The 16475-nt window shown below is 38.4% G+C and overlaps 2 protein-coding genes across 3 annotated transcripts in view; one reads left to right on the forward strand and one right to left on the reverse strand.

The window, feature by feature from the left end:
- The first annotated feature begins 213 nt into the window (after positions 1 to 213).
- On the forward strand, positions 214 to 9800 carry AHSA1 (activator of HSP90 ATPase activity 1). 2 transcript variants are annotated; one of them, XM_058162443.1, is made up of 9 exons: positions 215 to 412; positions 3856 to 4046; positions 4251 to 4333; positions 5082 to 5199; positions 5546 to 5634; positions 7114 to 7248; positions 7636 to 7737; positions 9063 to 9114; positions 9386 to 9800. In XM_058162443.1, exons 1-9 carry the CDS (start codon positions 333 to 335, stop codon positions 9556 to 9558), a joined length of 1023 nt encoding a protein of 340 aa, XP_058018426.1. In that variant the 5' UTR covers positions 215 to 332; the 3' UTR covers positions 9559 to 9800. The 2 variants fall into 2 exon arrangements, with proteins under 2 accessions (XP_058018427.1, XP_058018426.1); XM_058162444.1 differs by lacking the exon at positions 7114 to 7248 and having other exon boundaries at positions 214 to 412.
- Positions 9801 to 11358: 1558 nt separating this feature from the next.
- Positions 11359 to 16475, reverse strand: part of ISM2 (isthmin 2) — a 33849-nt gene continuing 28732 nt past the window's right edge. The window contains exon 7 of the transcript XR_009152631.1: positions 11359 to 13084. The gene's annotated coding sequence lies outside the window, so the exon portion shown is untranslated. The remainder of the gene's footprint in view (positions 13085 to 16475) is intronic.

Here is a 16475-nt window from a genome sequence, read left to right on the forward strand (position 1 = left end):
GAGCGGCAGTGCGTCTATTTCCCCGGCACAAAAAAAAAAGCACCACACATCACCCTCCGCTGCCACTTTCGCCCCGCCCCTCCACCGCCTCGCTCCATTCGACGGCGGCGGCCGCTCTCTCCCCCACGCCCCCTCCGTTTCTATGGCACTTCTATGGAGGGGAGAGGAGAGGAGAGGAGGAGGGGCGGAAGGAAGCTCGGCCGGTGACGGAAGTCGGGAGGCGGTGCGGTACCGGCGCTTCTAGTAGCTTCCAGAGAGGCGAGGAGCAGGCGGCGCTCGGCTTGGACGGGAGCGAACGTGGCGGTGGCGGGAGCTGCTTCTTCGGGGCGCCGATGGCCAAGTGGGGAGAAGGGGACCCGCGCTGGATCGTGGAGCAGCGCGCCGATGCAACCAACGTCAATAACTGGCACTGGTGGGTGAGGGTGTGGGGAGAGGACGCCGCGGGGCAGCCCGAAAGGGGCGGCTGCTTCCAGTCTCGGGCGCTGCTGCTGCTGCTGTTGTGCTGCCGCCGTCGCCTAGAGCTCCCCGCGTCCCTTTCTGCTCGCCCGGACGCTTCGCCCTGGCTTCCTCGGCATCTCTCTCTCTCCCCGCCTGGCGTTTTTCTCCGCAGGAACCTTGGCCGGAATCCGCGGGCACTTCTTCCCAAGGACGGGCGCGATTTGCATGGGCTTGACAGTTAACCAGAAAAGCGAGAAATCGGGGCGGAGGGAAGGCAGGAGGGGGAAAAAAAAACACCTGGCCGGAGTATCTTTTTTTTTTTTTCTTCCCTGAATTTCTCGTAGTCCAAAACCAGAAATAAGCTTAGCCCCCCCTCCCCCCCCAGGTGCTTTTTTTTTTCAGGAGGCCATCTGGACTTTCCTTCGTTTTTTTTTTCCTTTGAAGACCTTTTGCTTGTCATCCAAGAAGCTTCTTCGGCTCTGGATTGGGGGGGGGAGGTTTTAAGTGGCCTCAAAGTTTCCCTTAAAAAGGATGCAAATGAGCAGTTGTCTGCAAGGACTATAGAAAATCCTTCTGTTCCCCCACCATCCAGTCAGAGCTGAAGATGAGAATCATCTTCAAAGAAAAAAACAAGAAAAGTCCAGTTGGCCGCCTGAAAAAAAGCATCTTGGGGGACAACCACGTCCTGGATGACTGTGAATCTCCATAGATAGAAATAGGCTAGTTTCTCAGAAGCGTGCAAAGCTCTTTTAATAGCTTTTACCTGCAGAAGCCAATTGGTTTTCCTGACATAGAAAGAAGTGCTGTTTTCGGATATATCAATCAAGGAGAGCAGGACTAGCTGTGTGCATATACAGTATATGCCTGTGTTGGCGACTGTATTGAGCATAAAGATGCAGGTGTGCATTAGGTCTATTTTTCTTGTCTCCAGGGCTTATCTACAGCATGAAATATCAGCAATGCCAAAGATAAGAAATTTTAATAAGTTTAGGTTCTGCAAATGTATGCAGCATGCCTTGTCTGGGTTTTATTTTCATGTCATACAGTATTTTGTTATGCCTGTCCTTTCAAAATCATTTAGGCTATTTTTTTTAAAAAAATCTATAAAAAAATCATTTAGGCTATTACAAGTGGTCCTCAACTTACAACCATTTGTTGAGTGACGGTTCGAAATTACAACAGCACTGAAAAAAATGACATGACCAATTTTCACACAATTGTTACAGCATCCCCATGATCATGTGATCCATTTTTGTGACATTCTGACAAAGTCAGTGGGGAAGCCGGATTCACTCAACAACTGTGTTACTAATTTAACAAGTGATTCACTTAACTAGTGTGGCAAGAAAGGTCGTAAAATGGGCAAAACTCATTTAACAAATGTTTCGCTTAGCAACAGAAATTTGGGGCTCAATTGAGTTCATAAGTCAAGGACAACCTGTATTTTGACAGATTTGCTCACTTACTAGCCAGAAAGATGGTGTTAAATGGATGGAGAGAAACTATGCTCTCTATAGTTTATGAGTTTCGTGTTATCTAGAGAAACAGTTTGAGAACAAGGAAAATATATTTGACATATTAATACGAAATAATTACAAAATGTAGAAAGTGAAGAATTTTGCAAAAGCAGAAGACCAGTTCCTTAGGAGATAGGCACTTTGTATCTTTCTACCTTAGGACGTTTATGGATTTTTCTGTAAGAAAAGAATTTCCTTCCTAGATTATATTCATCTAGTACAATATTCTGTGACCAGAAATTGCTGGGTTATACAAATCAAATTAATTTTATTGCAGATTAATCCATTGTTGATTGGACAATCTCCATAACTACGCAGAACTCTTTGTACAATTATAGTCTATGTGCCAGGTTCCAGTAACAAAGAGAACAACTGTTATCATCATATTGTGTAAGTTTTGTCAAAAGCCACTTTTGGAGACAGAATATTGAATTATACGAATCTTGGATTAATTTTGATCTTGTTTAGGAAGGATATTCTTTTATTGCAGAAAATAAAAATGTTTGAAAATTCTATAGATGTAGAATAGTTATTCACAATCAGTTGGCCTTGAACAATGATTTTCATCTCAGAAGTTCAGATTTTGATCTTTTCTTACAAGAGGTCGAAGCACCAAGTAAAACCTGACTGATCTTGGAAAAAGCTAGGCCATATTTATACTTGAAAGGTGGACCATAAGGAAATCTCACATGCATAGACTAAGCCCTAGAAAACGTCATTGGCAAACTCCTCATTGTTGCCAAAGAAACAACATTGCAGGTGTCCATGAGTCACTAAGACTTGAGTTCAATCAAAGTGAGACTTTATGCTTACCTGCTCACATCATTGTAATCAAAATAAGGACTATGCAAATTTGGCTCATTTAGGTATTCTTACTAGTAGGAAAGGCTAAATCATGAAAAAGTTTACCTATAATAATACGTGAACCAAGAGTTCTGTCTTTTTCCCATCTTAGCAAGCAAGAGGCAAAAGTTGTCATATTCCTTGGCTTTCAGTTCCTTCTTGTTTGGAGAAGACGGAATTGGTTTCCTGGTTTACCACATGCAATAAACAAACTTCAGAAGAGGTTTCTGCAGTTTATTTAATGTGCCTACTAATAGAACAGAGCCACATCTTTGAGCATAATGTACCATGAGACAGAATTTTTGGAAAGCCCTTATTGTGACTTGCAACACTTCCAACATGTGGTGAAAAATGAATTTCGAATAAGTTGGCAGATTCAGATAATCGTCTGATTATTGGCAAAAAACAAAATGTGCAATATTTTTTAAGGATTGACATGCATTAGATTACTGGGTAAAAATGCTTTTTTGTAACTTAAGGCGACTATTATGTTACACTATTTAGGGACAGCAATAGTTATAAAAACAAGGTAGGTTCCATTCAAGCATGGCTATAGATGCTGGTTGCTTCTTGCCCCTGGGATCTACAGTCCTGTTGGCTTAGCATTCAGACTATAGTCCATCTTTGGATAACTAGAAACATGAGCACTATTAGTATATCATGAGGGAATTGTAGTTATTAGATTGCGGGATACCTCAAAAGAGGAAAGAGCCAGACAACTATATTAAATAAAGTTCTAGCACAGGACATAGTAAGGAGTCCTGTATCTTTTGAAGCTAACTGCGAGTTCAATCCCGAGGAAAAGGTGTAGAACCATTGAGGTTGTTAGCTGTTTTTTCCATTTTTTCCTGCCCCAAAATTAAGTTTAGGAAGAAAGATAATGCAAGTGAACCAGTAGCAAAATTTGCAGAGGTGAACAAATTACAAACTCTTGGTACAATTCAGTGCAAAATACTCAACACCGCATGTTTAAACAAATCCTACTTGAAGGATTTTATTATATATGAGCATAAATGCAAATTGTGTGCTATTGCACTTTTTCACTTTTTTCCCTCAGGACTGAAAGAGATGCATCTAACTGGTCATCAGAGAAGTTGAAAACACTTTTTCTGACTGTTAGAGTAGAGAATGCAGAGGGGACTTGTGAAGTGACAGAAGTGAGCAAATTAGATGGGGAAGCCTCTATCAACAATCGCAAAGGAAAACTGATTTTCTTCTATGAATGGAACATTAAATTGTCTTGGAAAGGTGAGTTACTATTTTATTTTTATACAAGAAGACAAATGTTGAATATTACCGGTAGATGATACCACAAAATCAGAATCTCTGAAGTGTTTTCAAAGAAATACAAATGGGATTGAAGCATTCATATTTCCATTTCTAGAATGCCAAAATTTGTTGGGAAAATGACATTGAACCAAGGTTTTACTTTAAAATATTTCTCTTTTATAGGTACCTCAAAAACAGGTGTAATATATAAAGGTCATGTGGAAATTCCCAATCTTTCAGATGAAAATGATATGGATGACATTGAGGTAAACTTGGTAGTTCTCAGAACTATTTCATTGGAAAAGGAATTGCAGATCTCATTACTGTTGTTTTTTGGAGGATTGTGGTTCCCCTTTATTTCTCTGCTTGATATATTCTCTCCCTCCCTCCCTCCCTCTCGCTCTCATAAAGAAGTATGCTTAAAATAGGAAATATATTTTGTTCTGCGCTCAGAACAACCCACTGCAGAAACAAAACTTGAAATGTTTAGCTTTGTTGTAGGTTTCTGCTAAAACAACATCTGGAGGGATTCCAGACTGATTGTACAGGGAAAGCTTTGGAGGCAAAGCTATGGATCACCACCTTTGTCCCCTCAGCAGCTCCCAGAATAGTTTATCCCTCCTCCTCAAACTTTCCTTTGCTTTTCTTTCTTTCCTTCAGCTACCACTATCAATATATTTGGCTTTTTTTCTGTTCTTATTGCCTTCTTTCAGAAAACACACTGATCTGAATTCTACCTGGAACGAAAGCATTTCATACTCTGTGCAAAAGAAAAACTTTGAAAACACACGGTTTCTGTTTGCACCCAGACCTCCTAAAGGAGCAATCATTTGCACAGGATGGTTCATGCATGGAATATTTTACACACCCTTTATTGCTTCTGATACACAAAGGCATAAACTATTTTGATAGTTTCTGAAGAAATGATTTTATGAAGCAGTATAATATGATATATATAGTAAAAGCAGACAGATTCTGTTGAGACAATATATCTTTTTTTCCTGCTATTCTTAGATCAATGTTAGTCTCGCAAAAGATGAACCAGATACAAACCTGCTATACTTGATGAAGCAAGAAGGTGCAAAGCAGATCAGCAACGCTATGGAAACTTACATCAGCACTCTTAAAACAGGTACAGATGGACCCAGAAGGGACAAAGGGGGCTTTATTCTGAACTGTTAGCTTTTAAAAGGAAATCAAGTATGGATATAGGAGCGAAGTGGTTTTTATATTAAATCATAAGAGAATTTGAGGTTATGTTCATAGAGCATCCCTTATAGCTTTCAGAAACTGAAAAAGTAAACAACTGAAGTTGTGGTCTCTGGATACAAAAGATTGCCTATCCCAGTTAGACACCGTGTAATAATCCCAACGGCTCTAGGGATATTCCTAAATGGGCTTTCTGGAGATCTGGTTTGTGTGTATTTGTTTTTAAGTTCTTGTATAGTAGTTTTCTGAACAGTTCTTAATATTTTCAGAATTTACCCAAGGCATGATTCTGCCTACAGTAAATGGTGAACAGTCAGAGTCACAGAGTCATCCTGTGCATAAAGCAAATAAGCACAAGGTAAGCTTTAGAGTACCCTGTTTAGAAAGTCTAAGCAAAATTGTTTTAAAGGATTCTTTCCTTAATGCCTTTTCTTAAATTGCACCCAAAAGACCGAGGATTTCTTTACATTACAAATTAAATAGTGTAGTATAAGGTTATTCTGAGCTTTATAGATGGCATTCTGGAATATACATACATACTTACATACGTACATAATACATACATACATATATATGTTTTCGTAGGTTTTCACGGGTATAGGTATGTAGGTCTTGGCATTTTGGGGTCTTTTCCCATGTAAGGTTGAGAGTATCTTGGCGACGTTTCGACGAGGTCTCACTCATCATCTTCAGGCTGGTGTCTTCGGCTTCGTGCTTCTTTGCTCGAGAAGCACGAAGCCGAAGACACCAGCCTGAAGATGACGAGACCTCTTGACGAAACGTTGCCAAGATACTCTCAACCTTACACGGGAAAAGACCCGAAAATGCCAAGACCTACACACGCACACACGCACATATGTTTTCTGAGATTTTCGCGGGTGTTTGTATGTAGGTCTTTAGTTATTCGGGTTTTCTCCCACGTAAAATTGGAAGTGTCTGGACGACGTTTCGATGTTTACAGCTTCGTGCTTCTAGGAGCAATGTGTGATCGCAGCTGTTTCTTACTTTTAACTGCTAGTGGGGGTTTGAACTGATTGATTGGGAGCTTGGCTGTGTTCTGATTGGGTGGAGGTGTGTTCTGATTGGTTGGGGATTTGGCTGTGCTCTGATTGGATGGTGGGGTTGGCTGTGCTCTGATAGGTTTGGGGTGTGTTCTGTTGTGGGGGCTTGGTTGTGCTCAGGTTAGTCTGAGTTGCAGGGGGATTTGAGTTGGTTAGCTGCATTGCTGTTGTTTGGCTTCGTGGTCGTGCTACATCTTCATGGTGGGTGTCAGTCTGCTGCATGTATGGATTGGAAGGGTTTGAAATGGCTAATGATGCAGCTGCGGTCTGGCTTCTGGTCCGTGGTCGTGCTTCATCATCGGTGTCAGTTTGAGTCTGCTTTCCGTGTGGATGTGTGGTGGTGACATGCTGTGTGACATGTAAACACCAGCCTGAAGATGATGAATGAGACTTCGTCGAAACATCGCCAAGACACTTCCAATTTTACGCGGGAGAAAACCCAAATAACCAAAGACCTACATACAAATACCCGCGAAAACCTCAGAATATATATACATACATACATATGTATGTATGTATGTATGTATTTATGTATGTATTTTCACACTGTATATTCTGTGACATGAATTATTCAAATTATGTAGCCAATGCAAAAGGTGGTCTGTTTTGTATGCTATCATATATAGATTGCTATCAGGGCTGGTGGGTTCCAGCCAGAAGCAAGATTAGTTGCAAGTAATGCAGCAATTATTTTTAACTGGAGAAGTTTTGGGATGGCTGTAGCTCAGAAATGACTAAGGGGCATTTTAATTGTGTGATGTGTGATACTGTTTTAGATTAATGAACAAGTTGCTGGCAACAGTTCTGCATCTAAATCAGTTGGAGTTAAGATTCCTACCTGCAAGATAAAGTTGAAGGATATTTTCCTGACATCCCCGGAGGATCTCTATAGAGTATTCATTACCCAGGAGGTAAGTTAATACTGAACTTTCTGCAGATGTTTTGTGCCATTTCTTGTCCAATATATAGGCTTTTTAGTATGGTTAGCCATCAATGTCCTTCCCCTTCTTGGGTATCCTACTTACTGTTACAGTCAGAGCAGTAACCAACTTGTTATAGCAGAAATGCCTCCGGAATATTCCAAGGAAAAGAGTCAGCATTATATTGTCCCAGAATTGAAAGGCCCTGATTTGAAGCATCCTTTCCCTGATTTGAAAATACCATGAGAAATGAGGGGAGCTACTTTTCCTTCATCCATGAAACTGCTCTAATCTTTAAAAGAGTCAGTGAGAGTCAGTGGATGAGCCCTTACCTGGAAGCTAGAAAATCTAATAATGGACTGGATTTTATTTTTGTAGATGGTGCAAGCTTTTACTCACTCAGCTGCTGTTGTGGAGGCTGATAAAGGAGGAAGATTCCAACTGCTAAATGGGAGTGTCACTGGCGAGTTCATTGAACTAGTAAGTTCATTAGAAATAATGGGTCCTTTGTATATTATTTGGAAGTTGGACAGTGCCTTTCCTTTGGACAATTATTTCCTTGCCCACATGATCTCACCAAGTGTGTAAATTGTATGAATAAAAGCTAGTGCACGTATGTCAAATAATTAGGTAACAGTAAAGATTTCCCTGTCCAGTTGTGTCTAACTCTAGGGCACGGTGCTTATCTCTCTTTCTTGGCTTAGGGAGCCAGCCTTATCCAAAGACATTTTCCATGGTCATATGGCCAGCATGGAATGCTGATACCCTCCCACCAAAGTGGTACCTATTAATCTACTTGCATTTGCATGCTTTTGAACTGCTAGATGGGCAGGAGCTGGGTAAAGTAATGGGAGATCACACTTGCACGGAACTTGAATCTTGAACCCAGGCCTGTCAGCTCTCCAGCTGACAAGCTCACTGCTTTTAATCGCTGAGTCATCCTGTCCCTTGTTAAATAATTAGCATATCATAATTGCAAATATTGTATTTGACAGCCTATAAAAAGACTGCAAGATAAGCTGGAAGCAAAGTGGAGAAAGTGGGAAGGAGAATCAACAATATTTTACAATCTCTGAGAAATGTAATACATTCATATTTGTGAGAGATAGGGAATTGAATTCCATTCAATTAAGGTAGCAATTAAGAAGCAGCTTGTTTTGATCATATAATCAAACCATGTTTACATTGGAACCAGGTTGTGCCTTTGGGAAAATAAACCATGGTAGTTTTATCTCAGGCTTCAAAATCCTGAGAACATTTGGGAACATGAACAAAATGGGAAAAGTGTATTTGTTTTTCCAGATCTTGTAAGGGAGAAGTCATTGTGAGGTAAATTCAGTGGGTTGCAGCAAGATTTAGATGTCCTTGATCTCAATAGAGCCAAGCCTCATGCACTAAAAGCAGTGCAAAACAAGAGGTTTCGACTCAGGTGCAGCTTTACTTTGCTGAGCAAATTGAGAGTGACGCTTTTCCTTTTCTTAAGGAAATTCTCTCCTTTAGCACTGCATGTGCCCAGCAATTCAACACTTCAGAGACATTTTATAGCAGGACCAGATATTTGACTTTTACCTAGGTAACACAGGCTTTCCGATGAAATCTCTTCCAGTGGTAGGATTCAAATAATTTAACAACTGGTTCTCTGCCCTAATGATTTCTTCCAACAACCAGTTCATCAAACTGCTCAGAAAGTTAGCAACCAGTTTTCCCGAAGTGGTGCGAACTGGCTGAATCCTACCACTGGTCTCTTCCCTTTGGGATATCCACATGAATATTTCCTTGGTAAATAAATTATCTTTCTTTTTTAGATTTCTGCAAAGCAGATTGCTATGAAATGGAGATTTAAGTCCTGGCCAGAGGGTAAGTTATTTGGCTGCAAATATCAAAGCAAAAGATGTCTAAGTGGAGATGGTGGGATGCAAATAGTTATTCTGAATGCAGATAGCAAAACAAACAAACAAACCCTGCCAGCCTCATGGGGCTTAGATAAATACCCTGTTCCATTCCTTAAGGAATTTTTCTGGAGGTAGACTTCTACAACTGTGTCACCAAATCAGTGTGTGGTTAGTTTTCATGTATTTCCCACGATGATGCTAAATGACTGATTGTGGAATTTATTTGGCTCTCTTAGGACACTTTGCAACTATCATATTGACCTTCGTCGACAAGGGTGATGAAACAGAAGTCTGCCTAGAAGGGAAGGGCATCCCGGCCAGTGAAGAAGAGAGAACAAAAGAGGGCTGGCAACGTTATTATTTTGAGGGTATTAAACAGACGTTCGGCTATGGAGCCCGATTGTTTTAATGCTGGCTACTGCGGAGTCTCTGCCAAAGATTCTGCCATGTGAACTGATTCACTTCTTGTCTGTTCTTTCTTATCCTCTGTTTCACTATTGTGACAAGCAGGATGGCCCCGAAGGCCACTGAGCAGCATCAATTCCAACCCTTCCCTGCCTGTGCAGGTCTCCTATTTCATGGGTTTCAAAGGTGGATTCTCATAAATGTACATATACCTTGTATTGCTAAATAAACATAACTTAAAGAAGAGGTACCAGTTCTCTTACCTGAGTAAAGAAATCAAAAGAGTTTTTAAGCAAAGGGCAGAAGAGTTCCGACTCTTCATGGATAGAGAGGATCTTAATTTAAAAGATATCTGAAACTTGTGAGGATTTAACTAATGGGAACATAAGCATTATATTTAAGACACGTTATGTCTTCATCAGGACAACTTTTTATTTTTACTTTTCAAAAATTGCTGCTCTATTACTAGCAGAACAGTTAACGGCAAGTGTTCTAAACTCTGTTGCTGAAATTTCATGCCTAGCAATCTTCTCTCATAGCCACGTTATCTTTCAATCGGCCTATTCTCTGACAGTGGACCTTTGTAATGGAAAACAGCACTTCCCTAAAAAAATTCCATGTAGCACTTTAAAAAATCAGTACTGTAGAATGAAGGTGTACAATGCATAATAGCATGTCAAGTATGTTGGAATCCAGAACAAAGACTGCATAAATCAGAAGAGAGAGCACAGCTGCCTAAAACCAGCATTCAGTTGTTAAGTTTGGTACCTTAAATCAGGGGTCTCCAACCTTAGTAACTTTAAGGTTTGTGGACTTCAACCCCCAGAGTTCCTCAGCCAGCTTTGCTGAGTTGAAGTCCACAAGCCTTAAAGTTACTAAGGTTGGAGACCCCTGCCTTAAATCATAAGCTTTGAGAGTACAATTGTATTCTAAGAAGAGATTTTTAAAACCAAATTTCACTTTCTTTGTTCAGAAACATTGCAATGAGACCAATAAACAGATCATAGCACATTAATTACACCTAAAGATCTGAAGTTTCTTCAGGAAAATTGAGTTCTTGCTTGTAGGTGGGGCTAGTAGTTAGTTGTACATATAGAATTCATGTTTAAAAGTTGATTGCTTCCTTTATGTTTTCTTTATATCTTTCATCATACATATTTTATGAACAGTGTTGACTGGGTCAGCTTATACACCTTATACATAATCATTATAATGTATTTTAATCTTCCCATTTTTTTCCAATATTCATCTCTTGTATAATACTTTATCACAAATTAGTCATTTTCCACCATATTTTGTTATTTCAGCTTCTGCCATATTATTCTCTTTCCATATTATTCTCTTTCATTTACAATTTTACTTATAGATAACGTCACTTTACATCTTATATTTCTCCTCACTCACAATTACTCCAGTTATTTACCATATTTCTTCATTTCTGGATTCTTATCGCTTTTGTGATTTTAACATTGTTATTCTCTCTACAATTAGCATTTTGAATGTTCATCTTAGTTTACATTGTTATCAAAATTAATAGTTATCAGCTGAGATTTGTCGTAAACAAATTATATTCATTCATCTTTATAAAAATAATTGTTTTCATGATTTCAATATTATTCTTTTTATGTACTTTATCACTTTACCTTCAATGCTTTCACTTAATTAACATTACAGTGTGTCCTATAATTTTTCTCTTACAAATACAATGACAATTTAAATTCCATTCTAATTTAAAATACTATCAAAATCACTATTATTATTATTATTATTATTATTATTATTATTATTATTATTATTATTATTATTATTATATTACAGTATCTACTTTCCCATTCCCGTTCATTAATCTACCTTATTTTATATGTTTACTAATATTTACCCTATCATCATTCATCTTTTAACTATCATCATTCATTAACTATTCATCTTTTAACTATCATCTGTTTTTAGCATTCCATTTTCTAATAATTTTTTGCTCAACTTTATCTCGCTCTAACTTCTCAATTCTCCTTTTTGCTTTTTATATGTGTTACATTTCAACTTCTGAATTCCTCTTATCTTCTTTTTTTGTACTGTTTGATCATCCCTCACCAAAACTTTCCCTTGTCTCTTCCAGATATTTCCCTTTTAACTGTTTCTTTTTTAGGGGGGATTTTCCCACTTTCCTCTCTATTCTTTCCACATTCCCAGAAATTCCTATGATATTATCTATCTGATTTTTATTTTTTGATACTCTTCTATATTTTTAACTTCTTGCATCTCGTTTAAATTTTCCTCTTCAAGCTCCTCTTTCCTTTCTTTTTCTATATATTTCAGCGAATTTTCTGTTTCTTTTTTGCCCATCAAAGATTCACACATATTTTTAAATATCAAAAATGACTCTTAATACATCTGCAACTCCATTTTTTAGCAATTTAAAAAATTATTAAAACCTCCCCAATTATATATCTTTACAATTAGCCAAAATTTAAAGTCTATTTAATTTTTTTATATCTCCTCTTTTCTTCTTCAATTATTTCTCTTTTCTTCAAAAGTAAAATGATCTCCTCAATTATTAAACGTCCAAGGCCAGCAACAATAAGTTCCAATTAAAAGGCTATCTTCCAGGAGAGAAGGGAAATGAAATAAAAAACCAGATCTTAAACACAGTCACTCCTTAAATGTTCTCATAGTGTCCAAATTATCTTCTTATATATGTCCAAGGTTGGATCTTCCAGCTGCTATTTCTTCTGTTTTGTCTATTTGAGTAAAGTATTACAGTACTTTTTCTTTCCTTCAGCAGATGTTTCTGTTTCTATTCCGTATGAAATAGTCTATCAAATCCAATTAATTGTCAAAATATCCAACAATTTAAAGATCCTCATAGAAAATACTATATTCTTCCGAAAATCACTTTCTTTTCCTTTTGAAATATTTTACTTTTCCCAATTTTCCAAATCTAAGACACCTTCTTAGGCTTTTTGTATTTTCGGTGTATGTGTTTCCCCCCCCCCCCCAAAGTGCCAGATAGCTGCTAATCCAAGCTCAGAAATTTCTTTTAAAACTCCAATTTTAATTTTACTTCTTAGTGTAAATTGGCAACTCTCTCACCCAGTTCTAGCACTCTGTCCAAACGCCGCTCCAGCTCAATTCTTAAGTCTGGTTGTCCCAGCTTCAAGGTGGCTACCATAAGATCGCTGCCACTTCAGGAGAGCTGTTTCTGTTCCCGATTGCCAATTCCTCACAGTCCACGAAACACCTCTCCTTTCTTCACTGTCCCTACAAGACGGCTATGGCTCGAAAGCCTTCTGGCAGCAGTTCATCCAGCTGGATTTCGCATGGCTCATCAGAGCCCGCTATTTTCCAATCTGTTCTACTGCAATGTCAACCGGAAGTCCTTTATGTTTTTTGGGAGAGAGATTAGAAAGGGAAAAGGGAAACAGTATATTGCTATTTGGTCTTTTCTTGAACTCACTCTGGTAGATATATCCCAAGAAAATGCAAACTTAAGCTTTTCTTTTAATCTGTTTACTTGTGAGGCATATTTGATCCTAAATTTAAGAAGAAATTTAAACATGAGTTTTATAATCTAATATAGCCAAACACTGATAAGGAAAGTATACGTCATTTAAAAGTAAGCTGTTGCTTTTGAATTTTCATGCAACATGTCTTGTTACTCCAAAGTGCCTCATTATTTCTCTCTTAATCTTTCTGTTTTGATTTTGAAAATGATTGTTTGATTTTTATAAAATGTTGGTCTTGATAGAAAACAGCAGTTGGCCTCAGTTTTAAGTTTTCAGACGACCACATGATGGCAGCAAGGCCTAATATACTAGAGCTTGAGTTTATAATAAGGTGTGTTTAATGCTGTCAGCTTCTTGAAACAGCTGCAGTGGGCCTCGTTTTGCTTATGTTCTTACATTTTGGAAGAACAAATCAGTGGTCTAAAAAAGGAGAGTGCAGGGTTTTAGAAGTTCAAAATCACTATCTGGAAAATTAATTTGCCATCATTAGTTTGCTTCATCTGCACTTCTGCTGCCAGTTGACAACACTTCCCAGATGTAAATCCAATGCATATGAATAATATGACAGATGGCTTTGTGAGTTATACATAATTACTGCAGTGGATTCATATGAAGACTCTTGTAGTTAAAGTCTTACTATTGAGATTGCAAGGTCTAAACCTAGTTCTCTGAAATATGTTTAACAGAGAAAATAATTTTTTCCAGAGTGTATTATGATTTTTATTATACTGGTCTAATTATTGTTCCAGGCTGTGGAATGGGGGAATTTTACACCTCAAAGTAATGTATATGCTCCAAGGTTGGTAGTTGCTGAGAATTTTCTTGCTGGAACAGAAGAATTTAACTTTATAACATACACTTAGAGCAAGAATGAATTATCTGGAGTTAGGGATAATTTGTGAGGGATACTATGTAAAACCAAGGAGAAATGTGCTATCTCTAATACTTGCTTAAAATGAGCAAGACTTGTTCATAAATGTATACATTTAAAGTATTAATACAAGATGACAAAAAGTTCTCCAGTCAATTTCACCCTTGTCACTTCCTAAAGTGATGAAATAATTTGTACAAACCTCAGTTAAACAACTTGCAGTCAGGTTTGGGCAAGAAATAACCCACCAGTTAAAATAGACAAAATTTTCATTATACTTTTGGTTTTATCTACGTTATTGTACAATTAGTCATCATCAGTTTTCCTGTTCCCATCCAACAAAATCTTTTTTCATTTTGTATTGTTAGATACTGAAAATAAGACAAAACAATATTGATGTTTGCTAGTCCATATACTTCTACAATCTGCCCTACCCCAGTGTTGCTGGAATTGGTGAATTATTTTGACAGAAGGGAAGACATGATAGGTGGGTTTAGTCATCTCTAAACTCCCTTAGGGCAGCTCTTTGCCTTAACTTTATGAGTCCGCTGTGTGCTTGTCCAAGCATAGTAGGAGTGCAGGCAATACTCCGTCCAAGCTTTGCTTCCTGCATTGCTTGATTAGGCTTAAAAATGTTCTGCAACCGCTGGGGAGGATTTGCTGCTCAGAGTTTTGAGAAGACTTAAGTTTATCCCTACAGAGGTTTTGCTGAATTTGGAGACAGAAGTCGATCTTGGACAAAATATAGAAAAGCTAACAGCCTGTAAGCACTTGATAAATAAAGTGTCCTAGAAACCTATCATGTCACTTGAGAATATTTTAAGCCACTTTATTTCTGTATAGCCAATGAGGCACCCTGTGGGATCATAAAGCAAATGCTATGGTCTGCTGTATTTGTAGATAACAGAATGCAAAAACTACAAAGAAAGCCTACTCTCCAAGCAGTAAATGAGGAAGGGTGGTAGCGGTTCACCCTCTGAAAAAGGTTCGGGCAGCGTTTATTGCCCTGACAATTCAACTAATCCTCCCTGTTATTTGGCTAATTTGGAGCTTCCAGAAGGAATATAGCTGTTGATATTAGGTTCTTGAAAAGGCCGGAAGGCTGTTGGATTTCCTTTGCTCAAATTTCTGAGGTAAAGGCGCAGGTTGGGATGGGGTGATCTGAAGTCTGTCTTAGGAAACAAATTCCAAACTCGGAAAATAAATTCTGTTCTGAATACAGCAGTGCTGTCTTTCATTCTGATTTTCTAAAGAAGAATGAGGAGGAAAGAAAGCAAAACCTGCTAGTCTCTTCAATTCACAAAGATGTTTGGAGGCAGCTGGCATAGAGCCAATTTGCCAGCAAAATCGGAGCAGGTGAATCAACAAGTTTTCCTTAACCCACAACAAAGTTAACAGCAGCTCTAATGTGCACCCCATAGCAACCATAGTCTTTCTGCAAGGCTGTAATTATGGCTTGTTCCCCTATGCAATGTGTAAGCCCTGTCATTGCCTTTTCCGTAGTGACTAAAATTTCTAAATATCAATTTGTCTTTTTAACTCACAATTTCTCTGATCTCCAACTTCACTGGTGTATATGGTAGAGCTGTATCCAATTCCTAAGGTAGAAATTCAGGTGGCAATACTGCATTTCTTTACCTTGATACCACAATGTGGTTTGGGTGTTCCATCTACTAATCATTTCTTTTGGATTTATTTTTTGTACCAATGACACAACAAGGGCAAGACTGCTGTAGAACTATAACAGGAGGGGATGAGGGACAGCTATAAGATTTGGAGCTTTTAACCATCAGCTAGAAAGAAACTTAACAGCCTGGAAAAAGTCCCGTTACAGCCTTTCTGCAAAGGTTTTCAGCTACACAATATGCAGTAAATCAACTGAAAGCCATTAGCCCATGGTCTCTTGAGAAACGTCTGGTTTATAGCCAAGGTTTGGCTTTCTTTTTGGGTCTGTCATCAAGACTTTTCAATAGCACCTTGTTTAAATACGCACCCTCTCCTAAGCAGCTGGATCTTGCTTTGTAGTCTTACAGAGAACTTTGAAATCTGATGCTGGCTACATTTAGATGCTGGCTCACACACTCTTTACTTGGTCCCAGTCGGGAGTGCTTTGCATTCTTAGCTGAAGGCGCCCTGTGGGGCTGATCAACCCTCATTGACAGACTAAGCTTGGCTCAGCTTCAAATGCTTGTCCTTGTGCAAGGCTGCAGTCCAGCTGTGAGTGTAACCTGTTTAAAAAGAAACTGATGGAGTGTGGCTTTCACACAAACCTGCAGCAAACGGCCAGCTGGATTTCTGTAGCAAAATAAAAGAATAGAATAGAATAGAATAGAATAGAATAGAATAGAATAGAATAGAATAGAATAGAATAGAAATTTTTTATTGGCCAAGTGTGATTCGACACACAAGGAATTTGTCTTGGTGCATATCCTCTCAGTGTACATAAAAGAAAAGATACCTTCATCAAGGTACAACATTTACAACACAAATGATGGTCAATATATCAATATAAATCAAGGATTACCAGCAACAAAGTTACAGTCATAC

The sequence above is a fragment of the Ahaetulla prasina genome, chromosome 1, assembly GCF_028640845.1.
Source record: "Ahaetulla prasina isolate Xishuangbanna chromosome 1, ASM2864084v1, whole genome shotgun sequence".
Lineage (NCBI taxonomy): Eukaryota > Metazoa > Chordata > Lepidosauria > Squamata > Colubridae > Ahaetulla > Ahaetulla prasina.